Source organism: Mytilus edulis, chromosome 6 (assembly GCF_963676685.1).
Source record: "Mytilus edulis chromosome 6, xbMytEdul2.2, whole genome shotgun sequence".
Taxonomy (NCBI): Eukaryota; Metazoa; Mollusca; class Bivalvia; order Mytilida; family Mytilidae; genus Mytilus; species Mytilus edulis.
In genome coordinates this window covers 56,537,311-56,552,437 of record NC_092349.1, presented here as the reverse complement: position 1 = coordinate 56,552,437, position 15,127 = coordinate 56,537,311, and the positions used below count along the sequence as shown (strand labels likewise).

General features: G+C 31.4%; 1 protein-coding gene across 6 annotated transcripts in view; it reads left to right on the top strand.

The window, feature by feature from the left end:
* The window catches only part of LOC139527933 (calcium/calmodulin-dependent protein kinase kinase 2-like), an 83,926-nt gene that overhangs the window by 50,006 nt on the left and 18,793 nt on the right, over positions 1-15,127 (top strand). For all 6 annotated transcript variants that reach the window (XM_071323617.1, XM_071323623.1, XM_071323619.1 and 3 more), the window contains 3 exons: positions 3,639-4,209; positions 7,412-7,465; positions 14,542-14,593. In XM_071323617.1, the coding sequence (XP_071179718.1) occupies positions 3,639-4,209; positions 7,412-7,465; positions 14,542-14,593 (677 nt within the window). The remainder of the gene's footprint in view (positions 1-3,638; positions 4,210-7,411; positions 7,466-14,541; positions 14,594-15,127) is intronic.

Genomic DNA, 15,127 nt, shown 5'->3' with positions numbered 1-15,127 from the left:
CTCATAAATGAAGTACATTTCTTAGAACTCAAGAGATGATTATTAGTCACAAGTATTTTACAATGTTTTATACAGTTACGCGTATCTAGGATATGGAGTAGAGTGCTAAATTAAGACTCTATTTATACCGTTGGTTTTCCCGTTTGAATGGTTTTACACTAGTAATTTTGGGGACTTTATAGCTTGTTGTTCGGTGTGAGCCAAGGCTCCGTGTTGAAGGCCGTACATTGACCTATAATGGTTTACTTTTTTTTTTTTTTAAATTGTTACTAGAACACACCCGCGAAATCGCGGGCATTTACAGCTTGTGAACTATTGTAGGATGATTTTTTGTCAAAGATATTATTATGGAGAATTTCATAAAAGGTATGAAAAGCTCTTTCCCTTTTTCCAAAGTCCGATATTTGTTTCCTTTCTGTTAAATTCAATTATTTTGTGTGTCTGGCCTCGGACCACAATTATTCTTCTCCTTTGCTACAATGCTTCTTTTGGTAAAAGTCAAATCAAATTAAGAATTTGCACCGTTTCAAACATGAAATAAATGTAACTGCTTATATATAGACCATTATTAGTCTAATAAGATATGCTTCTAGAATCTTTTTCTGTTGGGAGCCTTATTAACATGCCAATGGTAGGATATGAATCTTGTATAAATGACCAAGACCGACTAAGGCTACTTTGAGGGGTGGTCGGAGGGGTCCTGATCCCGAAATCCCGGGCTTTAAACCATGAAATCCCGAGATACAGAATTTAAAGAAACTTCATATCCCGAAATCCCGAAATCGAAAAATATATTCCCGGATCACGTAATTAAGGATCAATCCCAAAATCAGGAGCTTAAAAACCCCCGATCACGACGCCCCCAAAAAGGTCCTGCCTTCCTCTAATCTCTACCTTACTTTCATTTTTGCCAAATCTCTATTTTCCCTTTCAACAATAAATTTGTATGCCCTATTTATGGGCATTATGTTTTCTAGTCTGTGCTTTCGTGTGTTCGTTCGTTCGTTCGTTCGTCCGTCCGTCCGTCTGTCCCGCTTCAGGTTAAAGTTTTTGGTCGAGGTAGTTTAAGATTAAGTTGAGCATGTTTTACTTATTTATGCAAGTGGTATGACCCCTTAAATAGTAAATATTTCAAAGAAAACAGTAGACAGAATCAGGGACTTGCTATACTAACATAGAAAGTCCCTGACAGAATACAGAGAGTCTCTATATATTAAAGTAGTATAATTGTAGTTTACATGAAGATAAACGCGAAAAATAATTATCCTCTCTTAGGAGGTATAATAGTTGTAATTCTTGCGATCTAAACACCATGATATGAAGAACGCTCTGAATGGCTTATTTTTTTCATTTTTGTTATCTATCATACAATTGGTTGTACTTGTGTTACATGTTTTACTTATTTTAATATATATGCAACTGGTATGACCCCTTAAATAGTAAACATTGCAAAGAAAACAGTAGACAGAATACAGAGAGTCTTTTAGACTATATATTAAAGTAGTATAATCGTAGTCATGTAGATAAACGCGAAAAATAATTATCCTCTATAAGGAGGTATAATAGTTGTGGGCCTTGCGATCTAAACACCATGGTATGGAGAACGCTCTGATTGGCTTATTCATTTTTCATTAAAAATCTATCATACAATTGGTTGTATTGCATGTTTTAAACCGGAAGTCTTATCTATGACTAAAAGTCAGTCTGATGACGGAATCATATCCGGACTCCTTTTTTGTCGTTTTTCTCCCAAAATAACTCAATCTGAATAATCGTAAGAATGGATGACAAATGCGACTGTGCATGTTACCTATAGGACACAGAGGCATGATGATTGATTTATTGTAGAAGGAAGAGAAGCGACACACAAAATGAGGTCTTCTCGTTTAATAGTATAGATTTGGATGGAGAGTTGTCTCATTGGCACTCACACCACGTACATCTTCCTATATCTATCTATTCTTTGGGGCCCTTTATAGCTTGTTGTTCAGTGTCTCGTCAAGGCTCCATGTTGAAGTTGTGAATTGGATGGAGAGTTGTCTCATTGGCACTCATACCACATCTTCCTATATCATGTATAACTATCCATTCTTTGACTACCATAAAAAATTATTTCAATTTCTCCCAATTTATTTGATTTTCAAGCCTAATTTGTACAAAAGTGTTTTTTATATCTTATAATAGATCCTTTTCTGGACGTAAGCCTCCTTTCAAAAATCCTTGAGTGGTACTAATAATAAGACTCCAATAATATATAATATTTGAGTTAGATTTGAGACATTTTTACACCAGCAAAGAATGCTTTCAATTTCCTAAGACATTCCCAAGTTACTTTTAAAATAGGCTAGGAGTATATTTTTTCCATGTTTATTTTATTGGCATAAAACAGAGGGTGTTAACAGTAGTTAATTTGGTTAGCCTGTTTATTATAGTAATTTTCACTATAGTGACCAGTGGTGATGGACAATTTGGACTTCAACAATTGTCATGTGCAAAATATGCTCCAAGAATATTAAGTTACACAGATATATGGTGCTGTTTCATGTTTATCTTTGACGACTCCTGTTCAAGGTAGCTTGAAAGCAGAAGATAATCCAATAATTTAATAAATATTCAAATTAACGTATTGAGTGTTAGTTAAATGTAATTTGAGTTATAATAATATAAATGTTGGGATAGATATTTTCTGGGGTCATTTTTCAAGAAAAATATTATATATTAGAAATACAAGCTTTATATATATACATGAGAAGGAATACAAACATACATTTTTTTAATTGTTTAGAAAATAAACGACAAATATATGAAGTAAAATGAAAACCAGTGTGGATTCATAATTCGTTTGATATCAAATTTCATTGAGTTGCATATGCAGATCGATTTATGGCAAAAAAAACCCTGCAAAATCAAAATTCACAACAAGGCAAAAGATCTTTTAATACTGGACAATTCATATCTACAAATAAAAAGAATCTACAGTATAATAAATCACAAATGGATTATTGACCTTCAACTTATTCTGTGAATTTTTTTTTATCTGATTGCCCAATAAAATCCTCTTGGTATATATCTCTTCTATAAACTTCATTTTATTAAAATTTCTACAGACAGTTAATCTTAGTGTAATTTTTTTCTTTTTTTATAAAGGTCATTAGATTCGCATTCAGCCTTGACATTGACATTGACATTTAATGATTTTTAAAATCAAAATAACCTGGTTTAGAGACTAGGTCAAGATGTATTGTAGAAATGTTTCAATTGAATAAAACCATGATTGAATTGCACTAAAATGATCCTTGAGCGTTGAATAATTAACAAATCAAAAATAGGTCAAACAATCAAATAGAAATTGTTTCAAGTAATATACTTGCTGTTCATTAAGAATGTACCTCTGCTAAATACTTTTCCAATGATACATATAAAGGATTAAAGGAACTACAATAATAACATGGCAAACAACATGCCTCGACGTAGTTATACACATGTTAAGAAAAGCCTGATTGTCTGATTGCCCAATGTTATAGACAGATATGAAAGCCTTGAGCCTGCTCAGATGTTTACATTTTGAATTATGATTTTTAAGCGACTATTTCAAACTATTTTTACATTAAAAATTTTGTTTTTTTTTCTTATTTCAGGAGATGCCAAAGAGACCAGGAGGATATTTTGGGCAAGCAGACAGAAACACATGTGACATTACATGACAGAAAGTTACAGAAAGAAAATCGTCATCATCGGAACTCAATCGCTGATTCTAGTTCCTATAAAAATAAAAATAACGATTCAGATATTGTACAAGACTATAAACATAGAAAAAACTGTGGGAATGGTGCTGTTGTAAAATTATCCAAACCTCCGTTAGTTAAACAGAATTCTAACGTTAGTTGTAATTCTGAAACTATACAATATGAGCCTTGTGTCGATCACCTCATTGTGCCTCTTCAACTCGACGAATCAAATCAAGACAACTCCTCTGATGACAACCAGTCTATAAATAGATTACAATATTCTCCAAGACATGCTCCAAAAATTGTATATAGCCAGTCTGTAGATCATCCCCGTGTAGGTAGGCTTTCCCCCTTTGGATCCCCTTCATCTTCGCCAAGGTTAAGACGACAGCCAACGATGGAGACCAGACGTGTGTCCGTCACTGACAATGATGGTTACACACAACTAAATCAGTATCAACTAAAGAATGAAATAGGAAAGGTAATATATTTAAAATATTTGAAAAAAGCAAGGTAATTTAGCTAAATGAGATAGTAACACTTGCAACAAAAACACCTACAAAAGATTATCATAAAATTAAGTGCAGGCATTAACTTGGTTTACCCATAACACATTTTTTTGAGAAATACAAATTTACCATAAAAACGTTATCAGTGGAATCATTAAGGCCACATTACATCATAAGATTTTGCATAGTTATATATATGTCTTCCATAAAAGTTCATGTTACTTATATATTGACAAGATTAAAGGGTAAGAGGCATTGTTATAAGATTTATTGGAAACTGCAATTTTATGTAATTAGAAGATCAAAGGTTTTGCAGTACATGGTATTTAGCTAAGCTAATCTTACACAATTGGAATTATAGCAATATATTTTTAATTTCAAGACCAAAGGGTATTATAAATAATGTAGGTTGGTCTTAAATTTTTTTTTAGAACACAGGTTATAATGACTTCCATCTTTCTCATAAGGCCAAAAATAAAATTAAAATTGTTTGATGCTGTGTTAACCCACCTTAAAAAAGCAGCAACTATCCCCTGAAAATAAAAGGAAAATTTTGTTAGAATTAATTTGATATTTTTTTTTTTTTTATATTACAGTAAGTGGATTTATATCTAATGAGTGGGCATTTCTGAATGAAAGCTGTAAATAAACACATGCAAATCAATGTAACATTCTTCCGTGGGAATATTTATACATTTTAAAGCTGATCTTTTTAAAGAACTTTAATGATATTTGAAAATACAAACTTTTACTTAATTGTTATGATGATCTTTAATGCTAAATTCAATAGGCTTCAGTAGGCTGTTTTTTGTTTCATTTTCTAAAGTCAGATGTCAGGTCATATTTTCATTAAACCTGTAAAAAGTAATCATGTTGAGTAATCTTGAATTACGAGTCACGCATAGAAATTTACCTCTGTATATATAAAGGTTATCAAACATGGCATTGTAATTATTATATAAAGCATTTTTTTTTTAATTTTACAGTTTTTGGGTTCATTTGTGTAATGCAAATCATAGGATGTTTTGAATAGATTAATTAAAGTGCAATGTATTTAATTATTGAGAAAATTTTGGAAAGAATAGAATTCACAAAATTGAAAACTTACATTGTGAAATTAGAATTTTGACTTTTTGGGGGCTTTTTCATGTCCAGTGATAGATATTTCATATCTATTTGTTCAATTCATGTTTTACTTGCTGTTGTCATGAAAATGCAGGAATCATGCAATGTTGGACATGAGGCAACAGTAATCAATAAATAATTAAGTTAACACATCAAAATATAGTTTATACAAAATGTGAAACATCCGAATTCATAACAAAATGTGAAGCATAAGAATACATAACAAAATGTGAAACATAAGAATACATAACAAAATGTGAAACATCAGAAAACCCACAAAATGTGAAACATAAGAATACACAGATACATAACAAAATGTGAAGCATAAGAATACATAACAAAATGTGAAACATAAGAATACATAACAAAATGTGAAACATCAGAAAACCCACAAAATGTGAAACATAAGAATACATAACAAAATGTGAAACATCAGAAAACCCACAAAATGTGAAACATAAGAATACATAGCAAAATGTGAAACATCAGAAAACCCACAAATTGTGAAACATAAGAATATACATAACAAAATGTGAAACATCAGAATACATAACAAAATGTGAAACATCAGAATACATAACAAAATGTGAAACATCAGAAAACCCACAAATTGTGAAACATAAGAATATACATAACAAAATTTGAAACATCAGAAAACCCACAAATTGTGAAACATAAGAATATACATAACAAAATGTGAAACATCAGAAAACCTACAAATTGTGAAACATAAGAATATACATAACAAAATGTGAAACATCAGAAAACCTACAAATTGTGAAACATAAGAATATACACAACAAATTGTGAAAAATCAGAAAACCCACAAAATGTGAAACATAAGAATACATAACAAAACGTGAAACATCAGAAAACCTACAAATTGTGAAACAACAGATGAATGTCTGACCTATATTACAAGCTTAATTGTCGGGTTAAAGCAGAATTCCCAGATTTATCAGATTAGACCTAAAAAATACACCATTGAATATTCAATCAGTGATAGAAATTTAATTTTACTACAGTTTCATAATGATCTGCATTCCTTATCTTTATGATAAATATATTTCATGAGTTTAAGGCCAAATTAAAAAAATCTTCCCTGCCTCCCTACCCCACTTATAGCTTATACATGTACCGATATATATCCTAAATTATCATGTCTACCTTAAGTCCATGTTATAGACATATTTGGTTGTAATGCACTGCTAAGCCAAAAAGTTTGGCAGAACTATCTTTGGTTGAGCTCCATTAAGAGTCGAGAACATTTCACGACATAGCCTATGATAATACAACTTGAACTGATAGAACCTTGGGAGGATTTAGTAAATAAACACTACATGCATTTATCATAGTTTTTGGTTAAATATTTTAAATGTCATTGTTCTATTTTTGCCAGATGGTCAACTCCAGTTACATGGACATGTGCTTCTGATGTTTTTTCTGATTAGTCTTTCATGACTGCCGTCTCCAATGCCATCTAAAAGTACATTTTTAATCTACTTGAGAATGATAGATCTAGCTACTCCTTGTTTTATAACTGTTGATTTCAAGATGAACATGCACTGAAATTTATATTTCACCTGGATTGATCTCATTTTTAATCATAGCAGACTACATTTCATATTCCTGCAGGCTTTTCAGATTAATGGATCATTCTTTAATGTCGATTCACAAAGCTTTAATATTCATCAAGAAAACTTTAATGATACCATAGTTATGTAGACACAAACAATAAAATATCATTAAAACTTGTAGATAATAAGTGCCATTGTAGTTCTTCTTCCTTCTCTTAAAGGTCAAGAAATAAACTGTATACTGTGCTTATAAACCTAGCAATTGGTATTTAGGTCAGTAGGCCATAAGTAATTGAATTGATACAGTTCTAAACCAAGATCTTTGAAACCCTACAAAATGAGGTGCACCTCATATTATAGAGGTCATTAACATTTATTTTTTGCCTCAAAGAAGCCAGACTTTTATCATTTGAGATGACAAAGTTTAAAATAACTACTGATTATAATTATCTGAATTCTTTTATTTTAACAGGGTTCCTATGGAATTGTCAAATTAGCATACAACGAAAAAGATGATGTTCATTATGTAAGTAGTAGATATAGAAAAATTTAAAAGTGGTATATGCTTATTATTTTATAAAAGATTTGATTTCTCATGAAAATCAGAATTTGTCTGAATTTTTAACCGGATTTTTGTGACAAAAATGTCGGTTATTGATTTGGGGATGTACGCAAGCGGGCGGGCGGCCGGTCGGGCGGGCGGCAATCAAAAGTTGTCCGTGCATTAACTCATGAACCGTTCAGCCAAAGCTTATAAAATTTTAATATGTTGTTACTGACAACTAAATGAAGGTCAAGTTCAATAATGGCGATTTTGACTTTTACCGTTCAGGAGTTATGGTTCTTGAAAGATTGAAAAATAGTGTTTCCAGTCGTGTCCGTGCATTTTCTCATGAACCATTCAACCAAAGCTTTTGAAATTTTTATATGTTGTTACTGATGACAAAATAGAGGTCAAGTTCAATAATGACGATTTTGACTTTTACTGTTCAGGCGTTATGATTCTTGAAAGATTGTAAAATGGCGTTTCCATTCACGTTGTTGCATTCACTCATGAACCATCAATCTAAGCTTTTCAAATTTTAATATGTTGATACTGATGACAAAATGGAGGTCAAATTTGATATTGACGATTTTCACTTTCACCATTCATCAGTAATGGTTCTTGTGATATTGCCAGGACACAAATAAATATTAATAAATCCGGTTTGCTGTCGTTGTGACAGCCTCTTGTTTCAATAATCATAGAGGACTTTTAGTGATTTAACTGTATAATATGTATATGAAATATAATGAAATATGTTTCAACATTTCACTGTCCTTCAGAGTTTAAATGATGTGGATGTAAGCATTTGTATTAAAAGTTCTCTTTAAATTCTTTTTATGAAATATATCATAAATCTTTATAGTAGTTTTGAAATTTAGTGTCGATAATATACATAAAAGGATTTATAGCTCCTGAACCTCAGATGGCAAACCACTTTTGATATCATCTAGGTTATGTTAAAAGGAATAATATTACATTTTTCAGACCATGTTGGTTTTCAATAAAAATTACCTTGCATACAGATCGTTGACTCAGGTTGTAGATGCTGCAATGTTATATACCACATAAAAATTATCAGTGTCATATTCTTATCTTAATTGCATATTTAATGTTTGATATAAACTATGGTATTGTAAATTGTGAAGTGTAATGTAGCCCATTAAATTAATGGTGTTTTGTCTGGAGCCTTGGCCTAAATACAAATAAAATAGGTCTTTTCTTTTTGTTAAGTGTTTTTCATCAATCTGTCTGTGCAACTACAACATTATAAGCAGCATTTTTGCACCTAAACTCAAACTCTGTCATTTTTTTACCATAAGGAGTCCTTAATTAATTTCTAGGTCAAAATCACAACGAACTTAGGAGTTTAAATTTTGAATGCAATTTAGATATCCTGTCTCCTTCAAAATCACCATCAGGCCTCAACAAGGTTCAGTAGGTCAAAACTTTGGAAATTACTGCATATTGGCACTAGAGAATTCCTGGCTTCTATATTAAATTCATCACACATCAAACTAACTTTTAATCTTGAAAAGATCTTTAAAATTGTTTAATTTAATCCTTTTTCTATTTGAATGTCAGAAAGGTCAAAATTCAAGGTCTCAATGTGACCAATGGTAGAAGATACACTAGACAAGTCATATAACAGATTTGTATCTTATTCTCAGACAATGTGGAAAATATTATTAAATTTCAAGGTCAAAGGTCAAGGTTACAAGATAACATCAACTTAAAAATATGAGTAAATACTTCACATTTGGATACACATGATACAGGCATGGAAAATATTATTAAATTTCAATGTCAAGGTTTCAGGATATCATACCCAAGCATTTAAATATGAGAAAATACTTTGCATTTGGATATAGGCATTCATATGATAAGGGAATCATAAACTTGTTTGTACTGTTTTGTAAATTTAAGACACAAACATCCTTAAGATTACTTTTCAATGCTTTTGCACTAAAAGTATAACTGTTAATTACCTTCATGAATACCTGGTAATGTATGGCAATAGCGGAACCAAACTGTTAAATTAATTTTCACTGAAGTCTAAGTGTTTATCAGATGTAACTCAGTTTAAAACCACACTCACTCACTGCAAAGCCATGAGACTAGAAATGTCATTTGCCATACATGTATGGAACCTATTTTGATTGCAATAACAAACTTTTGATATTTCTATTTTCTATTTTGTAATAAAAACTTTAACAGCTTTTCACCTATTTTTCTGTTGTTTTTTTTTTCATTTTTTGCAGTTCTCTCATTTTTGCAAATATCAGTTCAATGTTAAAAATTTAGCACTTGAATTCTTTTGATACATGAGTAACAGAATCACCAGGTATCATATTATCTTTTTATTTTATAGAATTATTGACTTGGAAATCTTCATGCAAAATTCATTCATTTTCTTTCTTTTTATTAATTCTGTTTAAACATTAAAGATCTAATATGGTTTTAGCACTGCACTAAAAATGAACAAACAAATGTAGCTTTTACCCACTCAACCTATATACCGAGATATAAACATAATATACTCTGTTGTCTTCGGAACTAAGGCCCACGTTTCTTATTGATTTTGAGAATATTTTCTAATATTTATCTGGTTTTAATTCAGTCTTTTGTGCAAATGGATTATTGTTTGAGTATATATGTTTCTTTGTAACTAATTTTTGTATCAAATATTGGACTGGTTTGACCTTAAAAGGTTTTTAAAGTGTCAAGTATGAATTCTTTATATTGGTGTAAAACATAATTTGTTTTAAATTGATAATTTTTCTGCAAAATTCACTCACATACCCTCACCATATATTTTAGCCAGAACCAAGTCAAGTTATTTGTACCATGGCTAGTTCAAATTTGTTTGTCCAATAGTTTTTGTAGAACCTGTTATCGTTTATATAGATCATTAGAAAAGTACCTATCAACTAAACACACTCCTGGAAACAATGCATATTACTTGGAACAATTGGATTATTTGACCCTGGATTCATGTCATCATCTTTTGACTACAGTCTTTAAACTAGGTTATTTGAAATTGTATATCAGTAAATGTCAATATCAATGCTAAATGTTAGTGGTATACATGACCTTTATATAAAAAACAAATTCATATTAAGTTTAAATTTCTTTAGAAATTCTAATGACTGAAGTTTATAGAAGGGCTATGTGAATAAGGCCAACTTAATTGATGTTGATAGTATTTAACAATAGTCAAAACGACCATCATGAACTCACAATTTGATTGGTAAAGAAATAATACCAACAATGATCTCAGTATTCCATGTTTGAACATCATAACTTTAAGAGATTTGAAATAGACAAACTTTCAAAATGCTGAAAATGTAACGGTGTAGCCAAAAAATCTGTAGTACTTAAATTTCAAGTACAAACCAAATGCTGTAAAATACAGGTACCTAAATATTACAATAATTTTAAAGTAACAAAATAGTACTGAATATTAAAAGTAGATTTCCAGTACTACACATTTTTGGTACAGAAATAGTACCTATGCAAAAGTAGCTGTGTAAGAGGATGATCGGTTATTTATTTTTGTAAACTTAGAGGACAGATTATCTATTATCTGCACTATTGAAGAAAGATTTTTCATTTTCATTAAAGCAAGGGACTGATTATTCATTTTCTCAACTATATTTATAATATTCGAAAACATAACGTGACGGTACCCAAATTGCAGGTATTTTGACAGTTTTTTCACCTACGTTTTTTTATGATCAAGAAAAAAATGTCCATACTGTGTTTATTTTGTAGCCCTATCCTTCTTAATTGTATAGGTACACCAATTTAATTTTGAATCCATATTGAGTCATAAAAAAATAGGTTTGAATCAACCTCCAAACTATCCATGATTCTGTAATGAGGAGTACCCAAATTGCATCCATGCTTAAATTCATATCGTCAAAAGTCTAATAACCGAGCTTTTGTTTAATTTCTTCAAATAGTTTGAACAATTGGATATTAGTCCATGCTTATTCTTCATATTTTACGAAATGGATACTTATAATATATTGTATTTGCTAATTTTGAAAAGATGACGTTTTGATGACGTCGCATGGTGACGTTTTCGTACATTTTGTTTTTTCAGTAAACAGTCCATCTGTTGATAAATACTGTGAACGTTTTGTGTATATCTATATATGTTTACCTATGTTGAAAGACGGGCATAGTATAAAATCATAAAAATACAAATTGTTTAGTCTCTAGGAAATATTGTAAGATTTATGTTGCTATTTTTTCTAAATAGGTGCAATTTGGGTACTCGGTGCAATTTGGGTACCCTTATGTTACATATGTAAAATTTTTAAATTATTTGTTTATTATAAATAATACATGTATATAGTCAAGTTATGTATCATTTTATCAGAATCAATCATCATCTTCTTCAGAAATGAATCTTTTATATTCCAAACTACATATACATGTATTGCATGCATACATAGTATTAAAGTTTAGTAGTAACTAGGCTCTTTTAAAAGTGTTGGTAAACATGTTTCGCCGAGCGGAGGGAGGCAATATTTTTTTTGAAGGGTTTTGAAAGCACTGAAGGCCCAAGAAGCTTAGAGCTATAGAATAAATGATGCAAAATCATCCTTTCTGGGTGTTACCCAGACCAATTCTTATATCCTTTATAGTCAATATTGAACAACTTTTCGTCATTTTTGTAACTTGTACAAAAATCTTCTTTTCTAAAACTATGGGCCAATTTAACCAAACTTGGCCACAATCATTACTAGGGTATCTATTTTTAAAAAGTGTCTAATTAAAAAGTGTCTAATGACCCCGCCTACCAACCAAGATGGCCAACATCAGTAAATACAGTAACAGGTGAGTGACACAGGCTCTTGAGAGCCTCTAGTTGTGATTATCAAGACTGAGTTATTTATTTCCAAAATCCTTCTTGTCTATTGATTCTATTGCATGAAACAGCAATGATTAACACATTAAGTAATCCTATATTTCTTGTTTAACCTGACTGATAATAAATACAGTATCATCAACATTACATTCAGGTAGATAAAAGACAGATTTCAGTTTAAAAAAAAGAGAAAGATTTCAACAGAACATTAAGGTGGATAAAAGAGAAATTTTAGTACAACAAACATGGCCATTAAACAGATTTCAACAAAGCATTAATTTTTATGTCTTTTACATCATAATGTTGAGTTATTGATTAAAATAATGGTAATGCTTATTTGTATTAGACCTGTGTATTAATGTACTCCATAACATTGGGATATAATAAAATCTCTTTTGAAAATTATGAAAATGTTTGTCTATCATAAATCTTTTAATGTTTGGCAAACAATCAGAGAGCTTTGATTAATTAGAATCAACATCATAGTAGGTACATTCAAAAGTTTCATGTACCAATACATCCTAGAAATTGAAATCACTGGTATTTTAACTATAAATTGACATCATGTATATTTCTTGTAATGTCAGTTTTTGAACGAAAATACGTTTACCACTTTTCTCACAACCCAGGGTTCTTCAACATGAATATTTATTTTTTAATTGGTTGTATCCTGCAGAAGCCTTCCGACTGGATTTTTAATTGGTTTTATCCAGATGCCTTCCGACTGGATTTTTAATTGGTTTTATCCAGATGCCTTCCGACTGGATTTTTGTCGAGCCTGCAACTTTTGTTGCAGAAAGCTCGACATAGGGATAGTGATCCGGCGGCGGCGGCGGCTACGGCGGCGGCGTTAGCTCACTTCTTAAAAGCTTTATATTTTAGAAGGTGGAAGACCTGGATGCTTCATACTTTGTATATAGTTGCTTCATGTTACGAAGTTTCCGTCAGTCACATGTCCAATGTCCTTGACCTCATTTTCATGGTTCAGTGACCACTTGAAAAAAAAGTTCAAATTTTTTGTAATGTTGAATTCTCTCTTATTATAAGTAATAGGATAACTATATTTGATATGTGCGTACCTTGCAAGGTCCTCGTGTCTGTCAGACAGTTTTCACTTGACCTCGACCTCATTTCATGGATCAGTGAACAAGGTTAAGTTTTGGTGGTCAAGTCCATATCTCAGATACTATAAGCAATAGGGCTAGTATATTCGGTGTATGGAAGGACTGTAAGGTGTACATGTCCAACTGGCAGGTGTCATCTGACCTTGACCTCATTTTCATGGTTCAGTGGTTATAGTTAAATTTTTGTGTTTTGGTCTGTTTTTCTCATACCATATGCAATAGGTCTACTATATTTGTTGTATGGAATGATTGTTAAGTGTACATGTCTAGCGGGCAGATGTCATGTGACCTTGACCTCATTTTCATGGTTCAGTGGTCAAAGTTCAGTTTTTGAGTTTTGGTCTTTTTATCTAATTCTATATGCCATAGGTCAACTATATTTGGTGTATGGAAATATTTTATGATCTTTATGTCAGTCGAGCAGGTTTTATTTAACCGTGACCACATTTTCACGGTTCATTGCACAGTGTTAAGTTTTTGTGTTTTGGTCTATTTTTCTTAAACTATAAGTAATGTGTCAACTATATATGTTGTATAGAAGCATTGTTAGCTGTACCTGTCTGCCTGACATGGTTCATCTGACCTGGACCTGTTTTTCAAGGTTCATTGGTCTTTGTTTAGTTATCTTGGTTAATGTTAAGTTTATGTGACAGTTGTAATAAAGCTAAGCTTTATACTTAGGACTATCAACATAATATCAATGATTAGTATAGAAGGCGAGACATTTCAGCGTGTGCACTCTTGTTAATTGGTGTTATCCAGATGCCTTCCGACTGGATTTTTAATTGGTTTTATCCAGATGCCTTCCGACTGGATTGATCTGTAATCAAGATGACTCAAATTTTATTGTTTCAATGCCTCATATTTGAAAAATGATTTCAACTACTAAATTGGGGTACTATTCATACATTGGCCCCTAAAGTGGGCAGACACACAAACTAACAGAAAAAAATGAAAGGAATTTCCCATATTCATTTTGCTGGGAGGAAAAGTGATTAGCAGTTCTATAAAGTGTAACTGAAATAATTGAATTATTTTTTTTTATCTATTTACAGGCAATGAAAATACTTTCCAAAAAACGATTGATAAAGAAAGCTGGATTCTACCGTAAGTTTACATTGAAGGGGTATAAATTTCACAATTAGTTGTTTCATGGCAATAATGACCTCATTTGGTCAGTTTCAAGGCACAAATATGAACAAAGGAACTCTCACATGGAACTCTCACATCATTATATGAAATCTGATGAAGTTATATCTAAGGGCAAAACAACTTTGGGTCATTGACCTCCTATTTTCTTTTTGTTTTGTTTAAAAAAAATTGGATAAGAGCAAGAACACATGAAAAAAATCAGGAATAAAAGAATATTTTTTAAAATTATTTGAAAAGAAATGGTTGTTAGGTCTATGCCCTAAGCACCTATTAGACTGGTTTCACATTGATTTTGTGAAACCAATGATTATTAGGTCAGAGACCACAATTGTCGTCCCTTGATTTTCGTTGTTCACAAATATAGTCCCTAGTGTTGACAGTGGGTTACTTGCCATTAATTTTTATACCCCTTCCAAATTTATTTCTCCACGTTTAATGCCTCAAATTGCAAGTAGGGGGGGGGGGGGGGGGGGGGGGGGGTGGGTGAAA